Below are 20539 nucleotides of genomic sequence, written 5' to 3'. Positions count from 1 at the left end.
GTGTGTGTGTGTGTGTGTGTGTGTGTGTGTGTGTGTGTGTGTGTGTGTGTGTGTGTGTGTGTGTGTGTGTGTGTGTGTGTGTGTGTGTGTGTGTGTGTGTGTGTGTGTGTGTGTGTGTGTGTGTGTGTGTGTGTGTGTGTGTGTGTGTGTGTGTGTGTGTGTGTGTGTGTGTGTGTGTGTGTGTGTGTGTGTGTGTGTGTGTGTGTGTGTGTGTGTGTGTGTGTGTGTGTGTGTGTGTGTGTGTGTGTCTGTCTGTCTGTCTGTCTGTCTGTGTCTGTGTCTGTCTGTGAATCAGTCTGTGTCTGTGTCTGTGTGTGTGTGTGGTTTCCAGGACTTTTGGTTTTTTGGGGCTGTGTTTTGTGCCTACCTCCAAGAAACAAAATACGCCGCCGATTCCACAATGCTGCACGCGTGGGCAATGCCGGGCAGGATGTCGGGCCCACCCGCGCACGTCCTTGTCGGAACGTGACCAAGCGCACGCCACAAGGACGGTCGAAACCGCGAGCACACCACCCAGCCAACCAATGTCGGGCAGCAGCGAGATGGAGAACACCGACATGAACAACATGAACACAGACGCGAAGATCAAGACGGATGCTCTCGGCGTCCTGCCCGAGCCGCTCAACGGCGGGACTACGGCCAACCGGCAGCTCATGGCGCACATTGGCCCGATCCGCGCAGCGATTGCCTCGAAGCTCGGAGTGAAGCTGGACCACATGCGCATCTCCAACAAGATGTGGAACGTGCTGAAAGAGCTCGAGGCAGAAGACCGCATCAATGCGGTCAAAAAAATGGAGAAGGAGAAGGACATCCACCGCGAGATTTCCAGGGGCAAATTCGTGGTGAGCAACAGCCCCCCAAATAACAGCCCCTATTCTCCCACCCTCCTGCGCCATGCGCCAAACACTTCGCGATTTACCGCTGAGAGCCGTCTTGACGATGCAGGTCTTCATGTCCACGGGGGCAAGGGCCGCTGGCATGTTCGCCGCCAAAACGCTCGAGGAGACGCTCGAGGACCGCGCTGCACGCATCGAGATCCCAGAGGAGGTGCTCGCCAAAATCGACGCCTGCTGGCAGCTGGAGGAGCAGTACAAGACTGCGTGTACGCAGCTGCACGAGGACAGTGACGCGGTGACGCTTGTTGCGGACGAGGACGGGGAAGACAAGTCTGTGACGGCCCCGGCCTTCACGGCCCTCTTGGAGCGCGCCAAGATGAAAAAGCAGCAGGACCAGGAGGAGAAGGCCGCAATGCAAGACGCGGACAAGATCAAGATCGAGCAGTTGCTCAAGTCGGAGGAGGCCGAGCTGAGCCTTCTCGAGGACAAGCTGGACGAGCAGCGGCGTCGGAAGACGAGCATCGATGCGGAGCTGGCCAAGGAGAAGGACCAGCGCGACACGCTTGAGAAGGAGGCTGTCGCGCTCGCTCGTGTCGTTTTGAAGAGCGAGGGGCAGGAGGCGCGCGACAAGGATCTTCGGAAGCTGCGGGTCAAAAACCTGGAGGCGATCAATGAGAAGGAGGAGGAGGCCACAAAGCTCGAGGACTCCATCGAGCAGTACAAGAAGGAGAAGGCCAAGCGCGAGGTGAAGATCGCAAAGTATCGCAGCAAGATCGGTCAGAAGCGCCCTGCGGCGAGCTCGGAACGGGGGGGGAAGAAGCAGAAGATGTGATCCCCTCGATCGTATGTTGGATTCATCACATGCCCTGACATCCCGTGTTTACGTCTTTCCGGGGGGCGTCCGGCATCGCTCTCCTCCGCCCTCTCTTCCATACCCACCTCTCTCCCACTTCTCCATTCCATTACTGTTTTTGTTTATATTTTATGGGTTCGGGTTTTTGTCTTTGTTTTATGCTGCTCGGGTCTAGCTCTAGAGGTCTCGATGTAAATACGGCTAGCCCGCGTATAATAGCCTATAGCTCTTCAGACACACACGCCGCGCAGGCGCAGCTAGAGAACAACTGAGAATCTGGTTCTGGACTCCTCTTTATTCGTGTACCGCATACGGCACGGAGAGAACAAGGACAACAATAGTCAATTCATACACCGCCCGCCTCCAAAAGCGCACAGAAGCCACATCTCAAGAGCAAAACACGAAAGCAGTGGAGGGGGGCGTGGAGTCGAGCGGAGCGAGACAGCAGATACGCGCTCACACCCTTGCCGGGCGGCGCAGACACCAATACACGCCGGCGGGCGGGCTCAAGCCTCCCTTGGAGGGTTGGGATGAATTTCGCCAAATCAGATTTCTTTTTTTCGGTGCGAAATGGGTGCCTACCCTCGCCGCACAAACCTTCGGTGGTTCCACGACGACTAGGTCTCCACGATACCGCCTACGGATGTTCGCCCTTTTCGTCGCCGTCGCGCTGTCCTTTCACGCTGCGCGCCGGCCAGCGGCGCTGATCGGCGGCAAGCGTGCTAATTCTGCGTTGATGGCTGCTGCCGAGGAAGCGCTCGAGCATGCCGCCATAGCAACCGCTGATGCTACTGGAGTGGTTGTGCCCACCGCCATAGTGAGTGCTCCGCGCACGCTGACGCCGGAGCAAGAGATTGACGAGCTCTACGAGACGTTAGAGCTTTACGATGGCCGCCTCTTGGACCTGGAGGGGCGCCAGTCGTTCGTCGAGTCAGAGGCGGAGAGGGCCGTCCAGAAGGTGGGAGCGTTCTGGATCGCCAGGCTCGCGCAGGCGGACGCTAGGGAGGCGGAGGCAGACGCCAAGGTGGCGGCAGCCGAAGCGCGTGCGGCAGAGGCGGAGGCAAGGGCGGCGAAGGCGGAGGAGCGGGCGCAAGCGGCCGAGGAGGCAAGTCGCGGGAGGCTTGCCGACACGGCATCGGACAGTAGATGCTGGAGTTCGTATTTGTGTCGCTTGGAGGACCCTCCGACGGGCCCACCCCTCCCTCTTCCGCACGCAGGCATCGGACCTTCGCGCCGTCCTCGATCGACTAGGCGAGGGCTCTGCAGCCGGGAAGGCGGATGCAGCACCGGAGAGAAAGGCCAAGGCGGTTGTGGACGTGGTCAAGGAGAAGGCGGAGGAGGAGAAGCCGGCGAAGGAGGCGGTGGAGGAGGCGGCGGTCAAGGACGCTGGCGCAGCGGTGGCAGTGGGAGCAGCGACGGAGGCGCCCAAGACGACGGCTGAGGTGGCGACGGAGACCAAGACGGCTGCGACCGACGAGAAAGGCGGCGGCGACAAGGCGGCAGCGGGGGGCGAGGAGCTGCGGGGCGGCGAGGAAGCGGCGGCGGGTCTGGCTTCGGCTGGTCCTGCCGCCTCCGCCTCGCTTCCCTCGATGCAGGAGAGGTACGCCTCGGCCGAGGCAGCGGGCGAGTACGTCCACGTCGCGCAGTACGAGGTGCGCGCGGGAGACTGCGGAGGAGTGGGGGTGTATCTCCCGCCAATCTCCCGCTAGCTCCGCCTCGATCACACCTCCCGCCAATGATAGCCATGCGGCCCTATTCTAGCCACCGTTTGGCTCGCGGCGCGGCAGGAGTACGACGGCGTCGAGTACGGCCTCCGCTCGGCGATGTCGCAGCTGCCGGACGAGCCGCCTCGCTCGTCGCCCCTCCACCCGGACGGTCCACGGATGAGCCTCGGTCAGCGCGCGTTATTCGCCCGCACCGCCGCCCGATTGCGCCAACAGTTACCACCCCTCCAAACTGTGCGGAGACGCCCAACCTCCTCCCTCCGTCACTAGGGGAGCTGCGCACCAAGTTGACGGGACTCTCCCTGCCGACCACCGGTCTGCGCGCAGAGCTCGAGGCGCGCTACGACTATGCGATGCGGCTTGAGCGCGCAAAGACGCAACAGTGGGACCCTGCGGCCCAAGCTTGGGTACAGATGCCGATACCGATGCAGTGAAGCTGCGCCCTTTGTTGGGCCTCCTAGTACCTCGATGCATTCGGGCGAGGCGCGGCTGTCAACGCCGCGCGCTGCCATCGGGCTCGGCGGGCGGCACCGACCTGCTGCGGCGATCAGGCCCTCAGTCTCACAGTGGGGGAGGACAGGGCACAGCACACAGGGCTCTCAGGCGTCAGGGGATGTCAGGGCCCTCCGACCGGTTGTGGGGTGGCGGCGATGCTGGAGGCTCTGGGCGTGTTGCAGCCCGCGAAGGCGGTGCTTCGATCCTTTGACTTTTCTTATACACGCGACTACGATCTACGCGTGCTAGACACCGTAGTAGCAATGCCCGTTAACATAATATCATAATACATAAAGGCCACGCCCCACGCGCAGTCGCAGACGCCAGCCAGACACCCAGTCGCACCGCGCTCCGCATCCGAGCCGGTCACCGCCGGTCAGCGTTTCCCAGCTGATTCCATGCGTGCTAGCGCCTGGAAGATGCGAAAGAGTTTGCGCGACTGACAAGGATCCCTTAAGACGTTGAGTCCCACTTTACATGCCTCTGCGCCGAGCAGCATGAGTGGCTCCATCTGCCGAGTCGCAGCTGCCGCTTGCCCAAGGCTTTGCCCGCACGCGCAGCTGATGCTGATCAGGGCGCCAGCATGAATCGTTCCGACTGTGCCGACAAGCCAACATAGGTTGCGCATGTGATCGTTCAGGCAATCGTTCAGGTTGCGCATGTGCTCGTTCAGGGCGGGATTGTCTACGAAGAGAGGCGGAATCGGACTGTGTACGTCCGGCACGATTGTTGGCTCATCTGAGGGCGCACTCGGCAACATGCTGATGGTGGGTCTCGCCATCCTCATGAGAAGGAGCCAGGTGCGCGCCGTCGCTTGAATCCGGACTGCTGCCTTTCGAATGGCGCGGGCCCGTCGTCTCGCGGCGACCTGTAGGCGCCTCGCAGCTATGCGCCTCGCAGCTATGCGCCTCGAAGGATCGGTGGGAGGCTCGCGTGTCATCTCGGCCAGCGCCTCGACTCGCATGTCTAAAACGCGCTCACGCCTCTCTTCGTGGCGGACTCGCACGTGGCGCCATTGCGCGATCTCAGCCACAAACCGTGTGAGCTTGGCCAGCGCCCGAAGTGCCATCCCATTCATCGCCGTGTCAGTCAGACAGTCAGGCGTCAAAGCGACAACGTACGTCCTGGAACGACAGTCACTCCAGGGTTCCAACCAGGACTGGCTGTGGAAGGGGTATCCTGTTGTCATCTTGGTTCGTGTTCAGCAGGGTGGGGCCAGGGGGGGCATGTGACAACAACAACAAAGCTCCCTCTCAGACGTGAAATTTTTCACGCAGCCCACCACCACCCCGCACAGGGATTTACATCCCGGCCGGCCGGCTCACAACTTCACGCCCCGGTTTCACGCGCCACCTCCGGGTCACCCCAACACACCACCGAAGCTGCTCGAGTAGTACTTTCCCTGCTTGGGCTTCAATATCCGTCCAACCGACAAACATGCTGTTGGGCGTCCTTCTCGCGACAACGCCGGCCGTCACGCCTCCCGCCGCGGACCTCTCCCGCCGCGGGGCCCTCACCGCCGCCGCGGCTCTGCTCGCCGGCCAGCCGAGGCGCTCCGGGGCCGCGCCCGACGCGGCCCGCCCCGACGCCGCTTCCGGCGACACCTCTCCCTTCTGGGTGGCCAAGAACCGCATCGAGGCGGGCGACGACTACCAGGGGACAATGCCGTACGACCCTTGGGCCCACTCCTCGGCCTTCGGCCTCGTGCCGCCTCCGATTGCCGGGCAGTTCAAGCGCGACCAGTTCTTTGCCGCCGCTCGCGCGGGCAAGGTGAAGTCTGTGCAGATCGCGCCGCAGCACGACTGCGTCATCGTCGTGACCGCCAGCGGGCGGCGGTACTCCCTCATGGTGCCCGACTCCGAGTTCCCCGCCCTCCTCCTCGACGCCGCGGCCGCGGACGGCTCCTTCCCCTTCGAGGTGGCCGCGGTCTTCTGTACCCCCCTCCTTGCCCTCGCGCCTGCACTTGCGCTGCCCGCCCGCCTCACGTAGGTGCTCCCGCTCGATGAGACGCGCGCCAAGGTGCGCGACGCCGCGGGCAAGGCCCTCGACCTCTCCCTCGTCCTCTGGCTCGCCGACCTCGCCGGCCTCTTGCCGTGGGACACGACACCGTACGGTCTGTGGCAGTGCTGAGACACACACACACACACGCACACACGCACACACACATCGCACACACAAATCGCACACACAACGCACACACACACACATCGCGCACACACACATCGCACACACACACACACACACATACACACACACACACACACACACACACACACACACACACACACACACATTGCGAGACCGCGGGCGCGGCTGCTTGCCAGGGTGGTGCAGACAACAGCCCGCTCGTGCGCGCAGGCTCAATGGCTGAGCGGGAGGAAGCGCAACGGCGGCGGCAGGCTGGCGACACGGCGCCACGCAAGCCCATGTCGGACGAGCTGTCGCGCGCCTTTGGGATTGCGACCAGCGAGGCGAGCGAGATCCGCACCCGCCTCAAGGCGACGGCGCAACGCATCAAGCAGGACTACGAGCCCGCTTGGGTGACCCCGCTCACGGTCGAGGGTGCGCCGCCACCCCTCGCTCGGCGCACCTCCCCTCGCCCTAACCACCCCCCCCCCACCCCAATCCCCCCCCCCCCCCCACACCCCCAGGTGAGCTGCCCAGCCTCGAGGACCTCTTCCCGCAGCCGATGCAGATCTGGTCCGAGGTGGCCTCGGACGGCACCACTTGGGCGCAGTACATCCGCGCGCACCCCACGGGCGAGGCGGTGCGCCGCGCACGTCGCCGTTTCGGCGTGATTGGCTACAATCTGCCGGCGCCATCGGCGGTGACGACTTCACAGCGCCGCCGCGAGCCTCCCACCGGCCGGTTCGCTAATCGGTACGCGCTCCGACGATAGGAGACGACGCCGTGCCGCGGCGAGGGTGTCAAGGGCATCTTCGCAAGCGCGAGCGCGAGACTTGCATCCTTCGCAAGTTGTGGCATGGTGCGCGGGAATAGATGGTTGAAGGTGCCCGGCAGGCGGTGTCTGGTCACCCGGCCCGGCCCTCGGCAGGTATTCGACGACGACACCCAGGAGAAAGGCTCATGGCGCCTTTGCCCGCACTTCTCAGAGTTCTACGGCCACGACGTGTACATCCTCAAGATGCAAATCGCGTAAATTGGGGAGAGGGGGTCGATCGGATCGCCTGATCGCCTGTCCTCGTCCAAGTCCACGATCAGCGTTCGCTCACGAGCCCCTCCGGGCGCGCGGTCGCGCTGGCCGAGGATCATGAAATGTCTGCATGTGAGCGGGTGGAGGTGTGCCTCCCCGCTGGCCGGCTGAGTGTGTTCGCCGAGCCGCCATCCCTTTCTTGTCGCCCCGCTTGCCGCTTTCGTCGCCCCGCTTGCCGCTTTCCACGCTTGCCCCCCCCCGAGACCGCAGCCTCACGCGTGATGTGTGTTTGGCCGCCTCTTTCCCTGTACCCTTTCGTCTAAACTGTGCTCTACCGACCAACACCAAGCACTCGGCCGCTCACCAAGCCAGCGCGCGTACCGAACCGGCTGTGGAACTCGCTGGGATCATGTGGGGGTGAACCTTCTTTTGTACACCGCTAGGATTGAGAGCAGCCTCGCTCTCAATCCTAGAATTTATGATTTCTCAGTGGGGTTTTGACAAAGTGCTCCACGCCGCTTGCGGCGGAAAAGCAACTAAAGAAAACAGACCAACCCAAGGGAGGGATGGGAGGACGAGCACCATAACACACCAGTGTATCAAACATTTTCCGTCCCATCAGTGTCTTGAGCGTCGTCATCCTGTTGCCTACGTCGCTGCTCCGTAGCTTTCCTACTTATCGCCTCGTGCTCCCTCCGCCCAATCGTCGCACCGCTCGTCGCATGGTCCTCGAGCGCCTGCTCAAACGTGCTCCGGAAGCTCCACTCAAACGCAGCCAGCATCTGCGGCACCACCACCTTGTCCGCCTTGCCCGTGAAGCGCGCCTTCTCGATCGCGCGGCACGCCTCGTCCAGCACCTCCTTTGGCGGCAGGGAGCACTCGCGCGCCACCGGCGCCTCCCCTCCGATGTCATACACCTTGGCGCGGCTCGCTTGCGCGCGGCGGAAGCGCTCTGGCAGCGCCTTGCCCTCCTCCCCCGCCTGCCTCTCCGCCGCCGTCAGGTGCGCCAGCACCGTCATCGCGGTCCCCTGCTCGAAGATGCACCACCCTCGCCCTCCCTCGCCCTCGTACGGCGTTGGGTTGTACTCTCCCGGTCCGAACCCGGTGGTCGCGCCTGGCGGGAGGTCGATGCTGCGCTGCTGGATGACGGAGGTGCCCGTGACGCTGGCGTAGAAGTTCCCCATCACTTTGAGGCCTCGCCCGAACATGGCCTTCTCCTCCTCGGTCTTCTCCTCCCCGTTTGGGCCCTTTTGCGGAAGGCTGCAAAAGTCCCAGAAGAGCCCGGTGTCGCTGGCCGCCGGGTCGGCATCGAGGAAGCGGCGGACGGCGGCAAGGGTAGTGCCGCGAGGGTCCGGGTGAAGCGCTGTCAGCCAGCCGTACGAGAGCGCTAGTATAGACCGGTCGCCTCGCTCGAGCATCGCCACCGCCTCATCGCAAGGCACAAACGCTTCTGCCGGCATGTCCTGCTGCCTCTTCATGATGACGGCGCCAGGGGCGTCGCGGCCGAGGAAAGCGTCGGAGGCGGGCGACGCCAGCCAGCTGCTGCGAAGCAACCGCACCGAGCCGTCGCGCAGCCGATCCGCGAGCGAGCCGTCGATCTTGGAGTCGGCGGCGCTGAGGATGGCGGAGAGGTCGACGTCAGCGAGCACGCGGCGCATCCGCCGCAGCTCCCGGATCGAGTAGACGGCGCCGACGATGAGGCTGCCGAGAAGCACGATGGCCATGAGCGCCTCGACGCTCACTCGCGCAGCGGCAGGGTCGGCGGGGAGCGCGGTGTAAACCATGGCGAGGGCGAGGAAGAGAGCGGTAGCCCCGTAAAGGCACGACTCGAGCGCATTCTGGAAGCGGAAGGCGAAGGGTATGGCGCGGCGGTGGAGGCGCCAAAAGACGAGCGTGACGGCGATCGCGAGGGCGGCGATGGCGTAGCGGCCGGCGTTGAAGGTATTCTCTGTGGTCGCATCAAAGAGCATGTTGCTGGTGAAGGCGATGAGTAGGAGAAGGAGCTGCCGAAGCCAGATGACGATCTGCCAGCGGGGAGCGTGGCGAGCGAAGCGGCCGACGAGGTAGGCGACTTGCCGCTCGAGCCGGCGGGGAGGGATGGGGCGTGAGCCGCAGCAGGCAGAGCCTCCGCACGAGTTCGGGCGCCGCCACACTCCACTCTTGACTCCGCGCTTGAAGGCGCGGACGCTGCCCGAGAAGCGGAGCAAGAGGACCAGCAGCAGCGCACCCAGTACCGACGGCAGGGCCAACCCAGCACCGATCTCGGCAGGGCCAACCGCGTACGCCACGAGCTCTAGCACGAGACTCCATGCAAAGGTGAAGAGCAGCGAGTAGATCAGGCTCAGTACGAGCTCCGCCGTGTCGGCGATGGCGAGCCGGCGGCGGTAGAGGGAGAAGTACTTGACGAGCAGGGGCGCGAGCAGCAAAACGAGCATGGCAGAGGAGGCGTAGACTGTGTACGACTCAAACGCCGAATCATCCTCTCCCCCAACAAGGCAGCTGGCGCTGGGCAGCATGAGCAGGTCGAGCTTGAGCGCGGAGGCGATTGCGATGAGGGAGCGGGGCCACTCGAGACGCATGCTTGCGATGATGCTGGCCGTCTGGGCGTGATTGAAGAGGATGGCGGCGGTTGAGACCCACCGCTTGAGGGCCCAGGGGTTGCGGACGACGAGGCGGACGAAGGCGGCGAGGGCGATGATGCCGACGAGGATGCAGACGCCGACGACAATGAGGCTTGCAGTCTGGTTGTCGCAGACCACGCACTCGTTGGGGTCGGTGACGGATAGCAGCGCGTCCGCAAACGCGCTACAACCCGTGGGAGGGATACCGAAACATTGGACACTTCCTGCGCCGCGGCAGATGCGGGTGGCAAGATCGTACTCGACGCGGGCTTCGCTGCTGCGCGGGTACTCGAGTTGGTTGTCGCGCAGGTCGAGTAGCTGCAGCGAGTCGAGGTCGGCCAGCTCCGCTGGGATTGAGCCCGTGAGGCCGCGATTCGAGAGGTCGAGAGCAGTGCCGGTGTATGTGCCGTCGCACACTGTGGGCGCGTTGCCGCAGATGTCTCGCGTTGGCGGCGGAGAGGGCGGCGGCGAGGGCGGCGGTGGCGGCGGTGGCGGCGGCAGCGGCGGCGGCGAGGGCGGCGGCGGCGGCGGCGGTGACGGCGGTGGTGGATATGGCGCTAGTTCCGGCGGGTAAGGCGGCCGCGAGGGCGGTGGCGGAGGAGGACACGTGGCTATTTCTGAGCCGTAAGGATCATAGCAGTTCGCATCCACACAGTCCACGTCTACGTCTGTTCTCCGAATGTTCCCGCTGGCGACGGCTGTTGGGCAGGCCTCCTCAGAGGAAGCGTAGAACAGGAGCGTAGAAGGAACCACGTAAGCTCGAAGCTGCCACTGACCGCCGATGTAGGCGAGGTAGTGCTGATTTGTGTCACTCTGCACATAGACCAGCCGGCCGCCGTCAGGCAGCTGATCGCCGTCAGCAAGATCAAAAACCTCGCCCCCGAGCGTATACTGGTTGCCCGGAGGGTAAATGCCCGTCGCTCCAGCATTCCACAGGGTTTCCCCGCCTCCGCTGACGGCCACGTCGGCGCACGGGCAGGAGGAGGAGGCGCCAGCAGTCATGCGAGCGCCGAGGACGACGCTCGACCGCGCCGGGGCGGCTCACGCAACCTTCCCTTTTGGCGGCCCTTTCTGGCGGCTCACGCAACCTTCCCTTCTTTTTTACTTCAGCTGTTCATGATAGACTTTTTAAATTCTTAGAATTCAGATTAATGAGAGGCAGCAACGCGTTATTCGGATCGCACATTGGACGGCGGAGTACAGGCTGTGTGGTCGGCGACTCGTAGCCGGGGTCGTCCTCCCGAGATGGGCATGGACGGCCATGGGGAACCAGCCAGAGGGCACTCCCAATCGCTCCAGCCGCGAGCGCTTGTGAGTGAGCGCGCCGGGAGGGTCTCCTCACAATCCAAACAGTGATCGCACCGATTGCGAGGGCACCCGCTCGCAATCCTAGAAGTCGTAGGACTGTGGGCGGTGTCGCTCGCAATCGGCGAAAGTTCTAGGATTGCGAGCGCTACTGCTCGCAATCGGAGGCATGATGCTCGGATTGTGAGCAGTGCTGCTCGCAATCCTAGACTTTGCTCGGATTGCGAGCGCGCTGGTAGTAGTCGTACGGGGGAAGGCGCTGGTAGTAGTCGTTGACGGAAATCGGAGGACGCGACCCACCTAGCCACAGACGGTCCCGCGCCTCGCCGCTATGACATCCTAGTCCTACAAGATGTAGGATTGCGAGCGCTACTGCTCGCAATCGGGGGCATGTTGCTCGGATTGTGAGCAGTGCTGCTCGCAATCCTAGACTTTGCTCGGATTGCGAGCGCGCTGGTAGTAGTCGTAGCACGTAGCTCGTAGGCGTCACCAGTCACCTTGGGCGGTTACTGGACCGTGTTCAACGACGTTGAACATTGTTCAACGTCGTTGAACACTACTTAGGAATGGCCGTAGCTCCTCTCCACGAGCGATTCAGAAGACGTAGAGAGGCTTGTGAGGCGTGAATCCGTTAGGATTCTCGCCCGCTCTGCTGAGGGGAGGGGACGGTCGACTGGGCCGGTCGCTCGACCCGATTCTACTCTACTATCAGTCTTACCATTCATGGACAATAGTGTCTGTGACGGCGGTGACACGAGGTCTTCGATGGGGCAACAGTGGTCGATTGACGACGCGGGTTGAGGAATGCTTTTCGACGTCGAAGCAGCAGTCCGTATAGACCGAGGATTATCAACTCGTTCAGTTACAATTTGGGTCACGACGAAGCAGCAATCAGGTCGGCAGCTGCTATCGTTTAAGTCGACAGGGGCAACGGTGCTTGACACTGTCGATGAGTGCAACTGTGGCGTGCTTGCCACCCAAGCGAGTGTAGGCCCGACTCGCGTCGGGTGCTATTTCCTCATCGTCATCGCTACGGCGGGGGCGGGGGGGTTTTACCGGAGCACCGGACTACTCGCTGGGATAGTTGCGAGATCCGTCGATAATCACGATCGGTCTCTCGGGCGCATCGTCGTGCGACGTCAGCGACCCATCCGCCAGTTGCCCTTATCTTTGACTGTGATTCAAGGAGGTCTATGCGTGGGGTTCAGCTGAGCTTAGGCCGTTCCGGGCGTCGACCTTCCAACATACCACATCAAAGGCCGAGCGTGGGGAGGCTCAGCAGCCCACCACCAGGGAGGTTTCGTCAGTCTCGGCGTCGCATCTGCCGCGCCGAGATTCGACGGACCGAAGGGGTAGAGGCTAGCGCTCTCGGTCGAGAGACGCGCAATACTCAAGACAATAACTATTACCACCTTCGTGCATTTGAGTTCAACTCAACGTGCATTCATGCAACGCGTGCAACGCTGCACAGTGCTCAGGGTTCGAGCAGGTGCAGGCGAGTGGAGGGGCCCCTGGCAGAGGAGGCGTGAATCCGTTAGGATTCTCGCCCGCTCTGCTGAGGGGAGGGGACGGTCGACTGGGCCGGTCGCTCGACCCGATTCTACTCTACTATCAGTCTTACCATTCATGGACAATAGTGTCTGTGACGGCGGTGACATTCACAGCGAGGTCAGTTCACAGCCGAGGCGCCGATCCTGACACGCTCCACTTTCGGCTCGCCGCGGCTCGAGCAAGGTCTATGTCGATCCGCATCTTGCCAGCTGTGGCTCGCCCGTCTACCGCTACCGCGCCTACCAGATACAGTCGCCCCTCCCGCCCACGCCGGCGACTCTCTTAGGTGCAGATGACATCTGGATGACTGCGCATAATGGGGTTGACCCGCCGCGCAGCAACCCGATGTTCATTACTTGGTTTCCGTCGAGTGACGAGTCTCGTCCGAGACATCTAGTCTCATCCCGCCTCGTGGCATGTGTTGTCTAGTGTGTCACGGTGTCCCTGTGGTGTTCTTGTGTGTGGGGGAGGCTCAGCAGCCCACCACCAGGGAGGTTTCGTCAGTCTCGGCGTCGCATCTGCCGCGCCGAGATTCGACGGACCGAAGGGGTAGAGGCTAGCGCTCTCGGTCGAGAGACGCGCAATACTCAAGACAATAACTATTACCACCTTCGTGCATTTGAGTTCAACTCAACGTGCATTCATGCAACGCGTGCAACGCTGCACAGTGCTCAGGGTTCGAGCAGGTGCAGGCGAGTGGAGGGGCCCCTGGCAGAGGTCCCGCCGTTGCAACTGCCATGTCACGGCCGGTCGGCTGCAGCTCTCGCCTCGCTGGCGGCGCGGTCTGGTGCCGCGGCGCCCAGCTCTCCTGTGGGCTCGCGGCGGCTCGCCGCCGCGGTGCCGAACAATGTGATCAGTCTGGATTCGTCCCGGCGTGCCGCCGGTGCCGCTTCCTCGCCAATTTTTGGCTCGACCAGTTTGTCGACAAAACTGTGCCAGAGCCCCTGCTGCTCGACTGAGCGGCGGAGCCGGCCCGTCGCGGCCGAGAGGCGGTGCGCCGACACCGGGGCTACGGCTCGGGACCGTTTCCAGGCTCTCTCGAGCAACCTCAAATTTTGATGATTTCATGACCTCGCCACTTTGCGGCTCTTTGACATCCACCTCGCGGCCCGCTGCGCGGCTCTCCGAGCGCGAGAGGAGTCGTCTACGAGGCGGCGGCGAGCGCAGGCGGCGGCGGCGCGGCGGCGCGGCGGCGGATCGCGGCGCAGACAACGGCAGGAATCTGCGGCAGGCTGCTGCCTGCTGCTACAGCAGCAGCAGCTGCTGCTGCTGCTCCGCCGCTGCCGATTGTGGACACGATTCCCCCGATCACCCCGCCCGCCCGCTCCGCCCCGCCCGCCCGCCTCTCCCCGCTTGCCCGCCCGCCCGCCCGCCCGCCCGCCCGCCCGCCCCGCCCGCCCGCCCGACCACCCATTCCCATCACCATCTCACATACCTTCATATAGGCGCTCGAGACCTCCTCTCGCGGCCTACTCGCTGCCTCGAGGGAGGAGGGGAAGACGTAGGGTTGAGCTGGACTCGCCTTTCCTGAGGCCCCTCCCCGAAAGGGCAAGTATTAGACCCATGAAATCCGAGACCCCTCCCCACCACCCCAATCCCCCCACCCCCTTGCTCCCCTCCCCCCCTCGGGAGGGCCGAACTGAGGCGCCCGAGGGGACCCCGCAATTCCCTTCCCCCCTCGGAGGGCCGGACTGAGGCGTCGAGGGCCCCACTCTTTCCTTCGCATAGCGGCCACTCTTCGGATCGCTGGTCGAGCGACCCGGGGGATGCCCCGCGCGCCTGACCCAGGCGCGGAAACGAATCTGCGAGGCGTGGCCGCTCATGCGGCCCGATGGGGAGGAGGGGAAGACGTAGGGCGTGCTTGCGCGCCTTTCCGAGGCCCCTCCAACCCACCCGCGCTAGGTCTCGGGGGACGAAGGGGTCACACCCGACGACCTCGGGAACTAGCCGGGGCAGTCGGAGAAGGGGCAACTCCGTGCACTGACGGTCGGCCGTCAGAAAACACGCCTCCGTGGCTCGGGTTACACCAATCCTCGCTACCCAACGCGGCCAAAGGATATCCACCTCGAGAACCTCGAGAAGACGTACCACGTGTCGATTCTGTATAGAATTGCGAGGCGCACACGCTGGTGCAGGCGGCGAGTCGTCGATCCGACTCGTTCCGACGTGAAGTCGCCGTGAAGGATTGCAAACAGGGCATTTTGCCCAAGATTTGCCCTCACGCGCGATCTTCTCGCGTCGGCAAGCGCGCCGGCCAGGATGGGCGAGCCGGTCCCGCCACGCTGGACGGGCCAGCGGCTGGCACGCGCCGGCCACCCCGGCGGCGCGGCGGCCTCATCGCGCTCGTCGTCTGCGAGGCCACCGCTCGGCGTCGCCGCGTCCGACGGCGATGGCGCTTGGCTGTGAGGTGGGATGGCGGCATGGTGCGCGCGGACGTGGGGGTGGTGCGGGATGCACGTGCCAGCAAGCATAGTTTCACCTCCCCAACCCCGCAGGCGCGCCGACGTGCTGCCCGAGCGCGTTTGGAGGCAGCAGCAGCTCCTCGCGAGGCGCCTTCGGAGGGGTGCCACACCCCTTTCCCAGCCGCGCGCGAGTTGAGCTCCGATTTGCGCTCTTTTTCGCACACGCCCGACGCTAGTAGGTGAGGATCGACCATCCTCCGCAAGCAGGGCTTCGTCGGGCGCGTCTTCGTCGAGCGGTGGTGCATCTCCCATGCTCCCACCCGCGCCCTCCTGGCAGCCCGCCCGCGGCCCACACCGACGCCCTCACGTGCTCACCCTAGTCGTAGGTGCGGGTTTTTTGCGTGCCCTCCGTCGATACGGGGCGCTGGGCGATGGCTGGGCTTGTCGCCGGGCGAGCTGGCCCCTCAGTCGGCCGCGGAGCGGAGATGCGAAATCGAGGCGGCGCGGCCCCTGCGCGCAGCCTATCCGGCCGGCGCGCGCATGGTTCCGTAGCCCGTGTAGTGCCTCACTGACCAACTCCAGCGCTACGGTGCACGTGGCCGGTGTGGTACTGGGGCTGGGCAGCCTTGGGGCCGGCGGAGACCGCCGTCTAGCGGTCGCACTAGTCGGATATCGTTGTTCAACCTGTTTGTTCAACGGTTGTTCAACCATGTTTTGAGCCTTAATTATTAATTTGGGTTTGGGTCTCTGAGGTCGATACTAGCGTCTATAACTTGCCACACGCATGCTTTACAAAAGTCCAGCGGAGCTGGACTCGCAGAACGGCCGTCCGCGCGCGCTGTGAACAGCGCCGTGGTTGAATTCTGTTCAACGACGTTGAACACGTGACGGTCCAGTAACCGTGGGAGCGGAGCTGCTCTTAGTCCTAGAAGATGTAGGATTGCGAGCGTAGGTGCTAGCAATCGTACAGAGATGCTACGATTGCGAGGAGTGCTGCTCACAATCCTTCGACTTCTAGGATTGAGAGTGATGAGAGGCTGCTCTCAATCCTAGCGGTGTAAGGTTCACCTCATGTGGGAAAACGCTCGGGGCCGCAAAGAAGCAGCGAACCAAGAGGAAGCGCCCGCCGCGCGGACCCTGGAGGAGGTGTGCATTCGTGCATGGTGTCTCACATCGACTTCACCGCTCGCGGTGGGACGCTGCACGCCTCTGGTGCGAGCCGTGAGGTCCGCTTTGCCCTTCGGCGCTGCCCGAGGCCGCCGCCAAAGAGGCCGGTCGCGGGCGCGTCGCCCCCGAGTGCGCCGCCGCCCTGGAAGCGCTCCGCGTCGGATGCGCCGCTGGCGGCTTGGGCGAGACGGCGTACGCAGCCGTCACCCTGGCTGTCCGCGCGACGGCGACAGGCGCAGCGCCCGTCATTATATATCGTCGTTCGATAAGGACCGGCCGTTACTTCGGTACGAAGGGTTCCACCAAGTGCACCGCTTGTATCCATGCTTGCTGCACTGCTCGCGAGGCCCTATTTTCGTAAAGTTCGTGGAGCAACAAAAATTCTTTTTCGCCTGTGTTAGTGCCAGTGCGCGCACGTGGGAAAATTCTTTTTCGCCGGCGCCGGTGTCACAGCACGCCAGCTGTCCAGAACGCCGTACACGCGTTCGACGACGCGCCTGCATGTCCGACACCGAGTATGACGAGAACGGCGCCGCCGAGGAGTTTGTGGAGCTCGACCTCGACAAGACCCTCACGTGGACGGGCAACGCTGTGATTGTCCAGCGCGGCACCGTGTTCCGGATGCCGCTGCTCGTGCCCTACCCGTCGGTGCTCGCGATCCAATTCGAGGTGGAGGGCGGGTACGACATTGAGTTCTCGCTCACCTTCAAGGATGACCACGAGCAGGACTCTTCCGTCCTTGTCGAGCCCGTCCGCGTGAGCGACCGCGAAGGCCAGCTCGACATCGACACCACGGGCGTGTGCGAAATCATCTGGTCCGCCGCCCGCCGCCGTCTCCCGCCGCCCGCCGCCTTCCCTCCCGCCCCAAATTCCGACTCGCGCTGCTCAACGAGCGGGCGAGGAGCGCGCCCCCCGAGCGCTCTTCCCGCGCCGAGCGCCCTCGTCGCCGTCTCGCAGGTCCAACGAGCACTCCTGGATCTCGAGCAAGACCCTCTCCTACCAGCTTCAGGCGCGCGGGCTGGAGGGGGCCGGTCCCCGAGAGGCGTGGTGGGGGGCGGGCGGGCGGGGAGGGTGTGGGGCACAGGCGGAGAGGGCACCCGGCGCTCCGGTTGACTCCCGCCCTCCTCGACGCGCAGCTCGCGCCCAAGCTGGACGTGCGGTGGCGCAAGAGGCAGCTCGCGGCGCTCACCGCCGCCACCGACTTCCGCATGCTCGCGGCGGTCGAGATGGCCGAGAAGGTGGAGGAGGACTTGCGCTCGCTCAAGACGCGCACGGCCGACCTGCAGCAGTCCGCGTCGGGCGCAAAGGAGCGGACGGCGTCGGCGCACGCAAAGCACGAGCGGTACCTCTCGCACGTGCGCAGGCTCGAGGAGGAGGTTGCGGCGGCGAAGCAGCACGCGGACGCCGCCGCGCAGGAGCTCAAGGCGGCGCACGCGGCGGAGGCGGCCGCGCACCGCTCGCTCGTCGCGCTGCAGCGGGTGAGGCAGATCGACGACGGCTTGACGCCCGTCCTGTCGCAGACGCTGGAGCACTGCGATGAGCAGCTGGCCGCGCTCTACGGCGCGTACGCCGGCAGCCTGTACGCGCCCGAGGAGGGCGAGGAGGCCGCGGCGGAGGAGAGCGGCGGCGTGCTGCTCGACCGCGCCGAGTTTTTGCACTTTTTGCAAGACTTCGAGCTGCTCGGCCGCGGGACGCCGCCGCAGCTGCTCTGCGGTGTCTTCTCGGGGTGCCCGCCGCCCGCCGCCTCCGCGGCGCCTCCGCACCCTCCCCACCCTCCCACCACCCCCCGCCTGGCGCGAGCAGGTGCCCGCAGCAGCTGACGCCGGCGCAGTTCCGCCGCTGCTTTGCGCGTGCCGCGCTCGCGCTCGCGCCCGAGATGCTCTCCGAGCTCGAGCACGCCGATGCGGCGCCGAGAGACCCGGACTCGCAGCCGCCGACGCCGACGGGGCCTCAAAAAGGCGCCGACGGCAACGCGGTGTCGCCGCCGCCGACGCCGAAGGGGGCCTCGAAAGGCGCCGACAGCGACGCGATGCAGCCGCTGGACAAACTGCTGTGGCTGCTGCGCATGCTCTCCGAGAAGGCGCGCTGGGTCAAGCTGCCCGTGCTCGAGGTGCGGAGGCGTGGCGCCGCCTTGCGCGCGATCGCGGAGCTCGAGGCGGCTCTCGACTCTCTGGGGCTCGAGTCCCAATCAGAGGGCTGCGCCTCTTGCCGCGGCAGCAGGCCGGTCAGCCGCGTGTTCAACGCCGCCGGCTCCGAGTCAGAGCGCGAGGCGCGCGGCTGAGGTGCGTGGAGCCGGCCGCAGGGGCCTCCGCGCGCCTGCCCCGCCCCCTCTCGCTTGGATGTGCGGCGGTGCAGCGCGCACGGGGTCAGGGAGGGCTGGCTATTTCCGAGAGGTGAGAGCCAGCAGGATGGAGGAGGGCCGCGCGTTGCTGCCCAAACGCGACGCTCCGGTATGGTCGAGCTCCGTCGTGTGTGGTGGAGCGAGGCGGCCTCCAGCTTTTCTACAGTTTGCTGTCTTTCGTATTTGGCTTGGTGCACTTGGTCTGTTTTAACTCCTTATATAGCTTTATTGCTGGGTTCGGGCTCCAGCAGGGGGTCTAGAACTCGAGAGTCTCTGTAGAGACTAGAGTGTGCCGCGGTGGGGGCGCGCTCCTGCCCGTGACGCCGTGTGAGCACACCTAGCACGACCAGGGCTGACGGCTGTGAAAAGCGGCGGGGGCACGCACGCGCAGCACACTCTCACTCAGGCGAGGACTTCAGCACACACTCCACGCCGTGGGGCTGCTAGCACGTTTACAACGGCGACTACATCAAGACAGCGAAAGCCTTCATCCGCGCCGCCGCCATCGGAGCCACCGCCTCCCACGCGCCCACTGACGGGTCGTACCGCTCGACTGAGCTGAGGCGATTGTCGCCGCCGTCGTCGCTGCCGCCCACAGCGTACAGTTTGCCGTCGAGCACCGTCACAGCGAGTCCGTCCCGCTCCTCCGCCATCGGCGCCACCTCCTCCCACGCACCCACCGCCGGGTCGTACCGCTCCACCGAGCTGAGGTCGCCGTTGATGTAGCCGCCCACAGCGTACAGATTGCCGTCCAGCACCGCCACGGCGTGATCCATCCGCACCACCGCCATCGGCGCCACCGCCTCCCACGCACCCACCGCAGGGTCGTACCGCTCCACCGAGCTGAGGACGGCGTCGTCGTTGCAGCAGCCTCCCACAGCGTACAGCTTGCCGTCGAGCACCGCCACGGCGTGATCATACCGCGCCGCCGCCATCGGCGCCACCGCCTCCCACGCATCCAGCGCCGGGTCGTACCGCTCGACTGAGCTGAGGTAGCCGTCGTCGTCGTTGTACCCGCCAACAGCATAAAGCTTGCCATCGAGCACCGCCACGGCGTGCAACTCGTGTGGTGTCACCATCGGCGCCACCGCCTCCCAAGACTTCGTCGCCAGGTCGTACCGCTCCACCAGGTTGGAAGTTGCGCTGTCAGCCTCACTCTGGCCGCCCGCCGCGTAAAGCTTGCCATCCAGCATCGCCGTGCGGACAAACCTTCGTGTCGAAGGCATCGGCGCCACAGCCTCCTCCTCCCACTCATTCGTTGACGGGTCGTACCGCTCCAGCGAGGTGACAGTCCCACCCTCGCTGCCGCGGCCGCCGAACACGAGCATGCGCGGCCTCTCGCGCTTCTTCAGCGTCTCCTTCCAGCCGCGGCGCCACGCGCGGCACGTCGCCTTGGCGGCGTGCTCCTTGGTCGGCAGCTGGGCGAGGATGTGCGGGGCGAGGTCCGGCGAGAGGAGGACCTCGGAGAGCATCCACTCGGGCTGCTCCACGAGCCGAGCGGCGTGCTCCTCCGCCACGCGTAGCGCGGCGTCGCTCGCGCGCGCCTGAGCCTCGATGATGGCGCAAAGCTGCGCTGGCGAGAGGCCCGCGACGCGCGCGCCGATTCGGTGGGAGGCCATGTGTGTGTAGTGTATCGCTATTCTTGCATTTTTGCTCCCGGCTTAGGGAGCAAGCAAGCCCACTCAACCCCAAGTACTCACCATTCTTACAGTGGTGTAGCTTGTGCAGAGGCTGCAGCCTCTGCTGGGGCGGAATGCGCGGGGTTTTCGGCGCGATGCCCTCGGCGAGTACACGCTACAGCTGTGCCGCACGCTCTCCTGCGCGCGCGTGACGTGTGGGACGCGTGCGCTGCGCTCAAACGTCGCGATTTGGCGATAGGCGCTCGAGCCGGCGCACAGCGAAAAGGTCCCCCCCCCAGGGGGGTTCGAAGGGGTCCAAAAGGGGGCTTGGTTTGGGCGCCCCCCGGCTGGCTCCGGGAGCGGCCGTCACGTAAAGAAGGGGGGCTTTGGGGGGCTCAAGCCCCGAGGGGTGCCGTTTTGTTGGGCCGCCGAAAGCCCTTTTTCCGAGCCGGGGGGGGGAGGGAACCCCCG

The 20539-nt window shown here is 64.7% G+C and overlaps 5 protein-coding genes across 5 annotated transcripts in view; 3 read left to right on the top strand and 2 right to left on the bottom strand.

Moving 5' to 3' along the window:
• The window catches only part of EMIHUDRAFT_113625 (hypothetical protein), a gene marked incomplete at both ends in the record, with an annotated part of 4929 nt that extends 1082 nt beyond the window's left edge, over window positions 1-3847 (top strand). Inside the window, 6 exons of the mRNA XM_005782093.1 lie at window positions 536-842; window positions 946-1612; window positions 2508-2713; window positions 2907-3341; window positions 3477-3564; window positions 3684-3847. Of these exons, the coding sequence (XP_005782150.1) occupies window positions 536-842; window positions 946-1612; window positions 2508-2713; window positions 2907-3341; window positions 3477-3564; window positions 3684-3847 (1867 nt within the window). The remainder of the gene's footprint in view (window positions 1-535; window positions 843-945; window positions 1613-2507; window positions 2714-2906; window positions 3342-3476; window positions 3565-3683) is intronic.
• Window positions 3848-6436: 2589 nt separating this feature from the next.
• Window positions 6437-7391, top strand: EMIHUDRAFT_456731 (hypothetical protein). The gene is made up of 4 exons (XM_005782092.1): window positions 6437-6470; window positions 6560-6735; window positions 6808-6894; window positions 6964-7391. Exons 2-4 carry the CDS (start codon window positions 6598-6600, stop codon window positions 7066-7068), a joined length of 330 nt encoding a protein of 109 aa, XP_005782149.1. The 5' UTR covers window positions 6437-6470; window positions 6560-6597; the 3' UTR covers window positions 7069-7391.
• Window positions 7392-7661: 270 nt separating this feature from the next.
• Window positions 7662-10685, bottom strand: EMIHUDRAFT_113623 (hypothetical protein; the record flags this gene model as incomplete). The annotated part of the gene is made up of 1 exon (XM_005782091.1): window positions 7662-10685. One exon carries the CDS (start codon window positions 10683-10685, stop codon window positions 7662-7664), a length of 3024 nt encoding a protein of 1007 aa, XP_005782148.1.
• A 5866-nt stretch (window positions 10686-16551) lies between these two features.
• On the top strand, window positions 16552-18657 carry EMIHUDRAFT_468509 (hypothetical protein). Its single transcript, XM_005782090.1, has 4 exons — window positions 16552-16923; window positions 17066-17179; window positions 17280-17834; window positions 17912-18657. The coding sequence occupies exons 1-4, from the start codon at window positions 16610-16612 to the stop codon at window positions 18387-18389; spliced, it is 1461 nt and encodes a 486-aa protein (XP_005782147.1). The 5' UTR covers window positions 16552-16609; the 3' UTR covers window positions 18390-18657.
• On the bottom strand, window positions 18610-20068 carry EMIHUDRAFT_233623 (hypothetical protein; the record flags this gene model as incomplete). Its single annotated transcript, XM_005782089.1, has 2 exons — window positions 18610-18663; window positions 19910-20068. 2 exons carry the CDS (start codon window positions 20066-20068, stop codon window positions 18610-18612), a joined length of 213 nt encoding a protein of 70 aa, XP_005782146.1.
• Between the last annotated feature and the right edge of the window lie 471 nt (window positions 20069-20539).

This window comes from Emiliania huxleyi, assembly GCF_000372725.1.
Source record: "Emiliania huxleyi CCMP1516 chromosome Unknown EMIHUscaffold_193, whole genome shotgun sequence".
NCBI classification, from domain to species: Eukaryota; Haptophyta; order Isochrysidales; family Noelaerhabdaceae; genus Emiliania; species Emiliania huxleyi.
Note: the sequence above shows the minus strand (reverse complement) of the source record. Positions and strands in the feature narration are given on the sequence as shown.

What these genes read in the sequence shown, in the direction of transcription:
- EMIHUDRAFT_468509 (XM_005782090.1), top strand. Translation starts at nt 16,610, where the DNA reads ATGTCCGACACCGAGTATGACGAGAACGGCGCCGCCGAGGAGTTTGTG. An exon ending in GGGGCGGGCGGGCGGGGAGG is followed by an intron (nt 17,180 to 17,279) that starts GTGTGGGGCACA and finishes GTGGCGCAAGAG; the next exon opens with GCAGCTCGCGGCGCTCACCG. An exon ending in CTCTGCGGTGTCTTCTCGGG is followed by an intron (nt 17,835 to 17,911) that starts GTGCCCGCCGCC and finishes TGGCGCGAGCAG; the next exon opens with GTGCCCGCAGCAGCTGACGC.
- EMIHUDRAFT_456731 (XM_005782092.1), top strand. Translation starts at nt 6,598, where the DNA reads ATGCAGATCTGGTCCGAGGTGGCCTCGGACGGCACCACTTGGGCGCAG. An exon ending in ATCTGCCGGCGCCATCGGCG is followed by an intron (nt 6,736 to 6,807) that starts GTGACGACTTCA and finishes CTCCGACGATAG; the next exon opens with GAGACGACGCCGTGCCGCGG. An exon ending in CCTTCGCAAGTTGTGGCATG is followed by an intron (nt 6,895 to 6,963) that starts GTGCGCGGGAAT and finishes GGCCCTCGGCAG; the next exon opens with GTATTCGACGACGACACCCA.